Here is a 5,903-nt window from a genome sequence, read left to right as displayed (position 1 = left end):
AATTCATTAAATTTTTTATTTCTCTACATTTTTAAAATTTTCTTCATTCTACATATTGCAAATGAATTAGAAAAAACATTATTTAAATGGCATAAAGAAAAAGGAAAAAGGAACCTATGTATATAGTATATTATAAAAGTCAGTACGTAAATAGAAAAAAAATTGCTTTATACACATTTGTTATATGGTATTTTCTTATTTGCTTTATACGCATGTGTCATATGAAAGAGAATTATTCATGTTGTTTTATTACAATTGACTCGGTAAATTTTCCTTTTAGGTTGGATTTAGCACAACTAATGTGAGATAATTAATCTATTTAAAGTTTGTTTTTGTATTTCACTATTATTTTGATGCCCAAAATCATAAAATGACTTGAAAAATATCATGTAAAATAATTTATTTGTGATTTTCAATGGCAATAGGATTTTTAATCATCAAGAAGAATTGATGGTTCAACTTATTAGGAGCCTAGTTAGTTATCATAATTGTTAAGAGACCATTAGCCAAATATATGTTCATAACTTATCTCTAAGACCTCAATGACTTGTTTATTTAAAGATTTTTTCTTAAATACACATTTTTTTTACGGTTCTTATTTTTTTCTTTAAAGATAAGCATTCAAGTTTTCAAAAATACGATTTTCAAAGTTTCATAATTACAAATATACGATCTTTAGGAAAAACAATAAAAAAACAACTTGAAAATAACTTATTTAACCAACTAAACATAAAAAAAAGCTAAAAACAACGTGTAAAAAAAACCTAAAAATAACACAAATAAAGAAAAAAAGACAAAATCGTAAAAATGTAAAATTTCTTTAAAACCGTCAAATTGAAAAAAAAAATGTTTTACTGTTAAAACGTAATTTTTTAGCAAAAATTAGTATTTTATGTAATTTTCTCGTTTATTTTAGGAATACCATTAAGGTACGTGTAGTTAGGAGTAATAAAACATAATAATAATAATAATAATAGGAATGAGAATGGAATGAAATATGATTTAAAATTAATAAAAAATTATTTAATTTTTTTGGTCATATATTGGAATGAATTTTTTTTTATGAATAGTCATTCCAACATTTTAGTTTCTAACCAAACAAAGGAAAGAAATGAAAATTAATTCATTTCCTTTCCTCCAACCAAACGAGACCTAAGGATAATGACTTTTATTTATTTTTATTTTCACAAATTTAGAATCAAAAGGCAATTTTGTCCTTGAAATACTATTTTATTTTTTGTCTATCACAAAATGTAATTTAATCAATTTAAGCATTCCATTTACATTTGTTGGCCGTGTAAACAAGATAAAATATTTTTGTTCACTTTTCAGTTAATTTTGGTAAATAACATAATACAAAAAATGATTATAATTATTCCATATTTTATTTCCATTAAATTTTTATTTAATTAATTACAGTTTAATAAACACACTATAATTACTTTAAAATAAAAAAAACAATAATTCTAGTATAATTTAAAAAATATTCAATAAAATAGATATTTTTTTTCATTTGTGAAAAATAATACCATTTTTGTGAAATAATATTAAAAAATCTATTTTATAATTATTTTCCATACTATATCGAGATTATTTTCTTTTAGAAGATTTGGCATTATTATAAAATGGAATAGAATTAATTTAGCTTAGTCATGTCAAGTTAATATTTATCAAGTCATTAATGCTTATGAATTAGTTTCTTTAATTCTTGATTGGACTACATTACGCCAATTAGTCTAACTACAACCTTATTATATTATATTAGTACTAACACAAAAAAGAAAAAATATAAATCCTATCCTACCCTCAAAAAGACAATAAATGAAATTATTATTACAGCTAAAACAATTTAATGACTTTACCAAATTTTACCTGTGGAAGTATAAAAATGGTCAGCATCTATAATAATGATATTTTCAAATGTTTCACCAAAATTAAAAAGCTAATAATTAAAACCAAGAAAAAAAAACTCTAGTAATTATTCAATCATTTCTCCAATTACGTCATTACTCATTACTTATCCGTCTTCTTTCCCCGCCGTTCCACAAAACGGTAGTTACGTTCACGCCAAATAAAAAAGTCAAGAAAACGAAGCAATGGAAAAGGTGCCGGGAGTTGACCGTTACTGCACAGTCAACATAAAATTACAAAATAGTATGATGAAGGGTACTTTCGTCATTTTACTTTTCAATACCCGTTTCATGAAAGAAAATAAATTGTGGATAAAAAAGCTTACACTATTCTGCACCATCAGCCAAACCGCACGCGCAGTATGTTTTCCGATCACAGTAAGTAATCTCCGCCACGTGCCAATATCCAAACGACGACGTTTCCAACACGTGTCACCATCAAATCGTCTCGAAACGCAAGACCCAAGAACGCACGTGCCCCGTACTGTTTCTAACTTTCTCTTCTATTATCGCTCACGTGCCGACCAACGTAATAATAAGTAGTAACTTTTCGTTTGTCTACTAACTCAACCCATTTTTTTAACCGCGGTTAATTCGACATATATTATTAGCTCACCGTACGACGTACTATAAATACTCATCAACTACCTCCCTATCTTTTCCAACCTCTCTTTCTCGCTCCTCTGGTCTCTCAGTTTCTCTCTCTAAAAACTCAAAGAAAGCCAAAACCAGAGAAGACCTAAATTAAAGTCTCTTCTTTTTCTCTGTGAAATAGTAGTACGAACTGGTATCTGTTCGGAAACCCTAATTTATTTTTTCTTTTCGCGTCAGAAAAACCCTGAAAAGGCTGCCCCCTACATTCAAAGCTTCTGCTTTAATGGCGGTTTTGGCAATACTACAAGTCGTAGTGGCGTATTTCTGAGAAAATAGAAAAAGGGTTCTCTCTTTCCAGCTAATTCTTTTCTGCCGAGCCTAAGAATTTTTTCCTTTGATTTTTCTGGTATCTGATTCTGTTGTAAATCGAATTCAACCCATATATATTTGTTTTAAGGAACAGTTAAAAAAATCCGATTCTCTTTGCTTTTTATCGCTATTGACCGCCGGTTTATACAAATATATATACACACTGGAAGAGGTGGCAGTAGAACTGGAGGGGTTTCAGGTTTTTGGGGCATCTTCTCTAAGATGTTAGAGCTTGGTTTTGGCCGTGATTCAGACGGTGATCAGCTTAGTTTGGAGACTGCCAATTCAAGCCAAAGCTCAATGAGCAGCGATAGCTGTAGTAGTTACAGTAGACATTCATTCGACGGCGCCGCAACGGCGGCGCCCATCGAGCTCTCGACATCGACATCGACATCGCTGGAAGAAAACATCAACAATATCTCGTTAAAGCCACACAGATCGTCAGATTTCGCTTACTCTGCCATCCGTTCCGCCACGTTCGGCCGGAAATCCGGCCTCACGTTCAGCGATTTCAACGTCCTCCGAAAAATAGGTGCTGGCGATATCGGCACCGTCTATCTGTGCAGACTGAAAAACTCCGAAGCGGAAACCGACGACAATCGTAATTCTGATCCTTGCTTCTACGCCATGAAAGTTGTCGACAAAGAAGTTCTGGCGGTAAAGAAGAAGGTTCACAGAGCGGAAATGGAGAGAAAGATCTTGAAGATGCTTGACCATCCATTTCTTCCAACTCTCTACGCCGAGTTCGAAGCTTCACATTTCTCGTGCATAGTAATGGAGTATTGCTCCGGTGGTGACTTGCATTCTCTTCGGCACAAGCAACCTCGCAAACGATTTTCGCTCAACTCCGCCAGGTAAATTTCGATCAATCTTATTCATAAAATTTTAATAAATTATTTATAAGAAAATTCCAAAAATCTCTGCAAGTCTTTTTTGGTTCAGAGTTCTTTATAACAAAAAAAGAAAAACTTGACTACGACGAATGCGATCGAAATGTTCTTTTCTTTGTCTGCTTTGCTACTGCAAAGTAAGAATATTCTGTGGGTTTTTTTTTTTCTTGAGAAAATTACTATAATTTTCTCTTTGTTTTCTACCTAGAAACAAACAACTTCCTAAGTTCGAAACGAGTTTGAAAAATCACCGTCTAGTTTTTTATTTCATGCAGCTTAGATCGAGACCTAACTCGCCCGATTCAACTCATTCTAAGTCGGTTCTTTTGGTTATGATTTTTTATAGGTTTTACGCAGCTGAAGTTCTGGTAGCCCTAGAGTATCTTCACATGTTGGGAATCATCTACCGAGACTTAAAACCAGAGAACGTACTCGTCAGATCGGACGGTCACATTATGCTCTCCGACTTCGACCTCTCTCTTTGCTCCGACGCAGTCCCAGCCGTTGAATCACCGGACTCTTCACCACCCTACGTCCCGTCCCCATCGACACCATCCTACTCCCGCTCACACACGAGCAGCGCCGCTACTTCGACGTCAACCCTGTCGCCGTTCGCATGCTTCTCCAACCGGTTGTTCCGGTCGCGCCGTGTCCAGACGCTCACGGCGGCGAACCGGCTCTTCGTGGCCGAGCCAGTGACAGCTAGGTCGTGCTCTTTCGTCGGTACCCACGAGTACGTTTCTCCTGAAGTGGCTTCCGGTAGGTCCCACGGCAACGCCGTGGACTGGTGGGCCTACGGTGTCTTCATCTACGAAATGATCTACGGCCGTACGCCGTTCGCGGCTCAATCGAACGAGAGCACGCTCCTAAACATAGTCAAGACGCCACTCGCGTTCCCCACCCCCACGCCTTCGGGCGCGCTTGAGCTTCACGCGAGGGACTTGATATCCGGGTTACTGGACAAGGACCCGACCCGGCGTCTCGGGGCGAAGCGCGGCGCTGCCGAGGTTAAGAAGCACGCGTTTTTCAAGGGTCTGAACTTGGCCTTGATTAGGTGTTCGCCGCCGCCGGAGGTGCCGGGACTCAGGAGGCAGAAAACGACGCCGTTTGGTGCTCACGGAAGTAGTAATAGTAACAATAACAATAACAGTAAGATTAGGAGTTGTAGTAGACAATCATCGACGGCGTTCGATTACTTCTGAGATTTGAACGGCGAGATTTGCGCCACGTGTCGATTCAGCCCTGCCAGATTTTGTCACTGGCAAAATGACAGTTGTGTATATTCGAGCTGTCCCTTGGGTATTGATATTTTGACGTATATTTACGTAAACATATCTCGGAATGTGAAACGAATTGAGAAAAAGATAAAAGCTTCTTAACATTTGTCAATGTTTTTATTTTTTGGTTTGGTCTGGTAGAGAGGGTCTTCATGTTGTAATGGGATTAGATAATTTTAGAAGAAGAAAATAAAGCTAAAATATTTCTGGGTATATTCCCATTCCCAAGTTTTTTAATTTAATTTTTTTCTGATCAGATAAATTTGTAGACAAACAGTATTGAACCTTGGAAAAACACTGTGACCTTTGGGGAATGGGGGATCGTATTCTGCTTTATTTTTTCAACATCTTCCATATCCAATTCATTGGTCGTTCTGTCCTTGAAAAAAACACCACCAATTCTTTTTCTCTTCTTTTATTTTTGGCTGGATTTTCACGCTATCTTAATTTGATTCTCAACCAAATTATGAAAAAAAATGGTTATAAGATAAATATAATATTATGATTGTAGGCCATGCTAATAGTAGTTTTGAGTCAATTATTTGTGATCATATGTAGATTTGGTGATTTTGATGTTATAAGCTAGAACAGTGTAGGGTATGTCGTAGCTTTGGAGTCTATTTTTGAACGTGGGCTTGATAAGAAAATTTGAGTGTATACTAAAAGACGTATGTGAACTACATAACATATGTTATCATATCAAATCTACGTATAACATAATATATATATACTTACAGATACAATCTTTTTTTTTGGTTAATACGAGATTATAATACTCAATTCAAAAAGGGTTAATGAACTTTTAGAGTATAGATATGTATATATTTGCCACGTAATAGCATTACTTTTTCTTTCTCGACCAT

General features: G+C 35.1%; 1 protein-coding gene across 1 annotated transcript; it reads left to right on the top strand.

Annotated features, from left to right (window-relative positions):
* The first annotated feature begins 2,575 nt into the window (after positions 1–2,575).
* On the top strand, positions 2,576–5,253 carry LOC133800615 (protein kinase PINOID). Its single transcript, XM_062238618.1, has 2 exons — positions 2,576–3,727; positions 4,110–5,253. The coding sequence occupies exons 1-2, from the start codon at positions 3,096–3,098 to the stop codon at positions 4,963–4,965; spliced, it is 1,488 nt and encodes a 495-aa protein (XP_062094602.1). The 5' UTR covers positions 2,576–3,095; the 3' UTR covers positions 4,966–5,253.
* The last annotated feature ends 650 nt before the right edge of the window (positions 5,254–5,903 follow it).

Source organism: Humulus lupulus, chromosome 9, assembly GCF_963169125.1.
Source record: "Humulus lupulus chromosome 9, drHumLupu1.1, whole genome shotgun sequence".
In the NCBI taxonomy this organism is placed as follows: Eukaryota; Viridiplantae; Streptophyta; class Magnoliopsida; order Rosales; family Cannabaceae; genus Humulus; species Humulus lupulus.
Note: the sequence above shows the minus strand (reverse complement) of the source record. Positions and strands in the feature narration are given on the sequence as shown.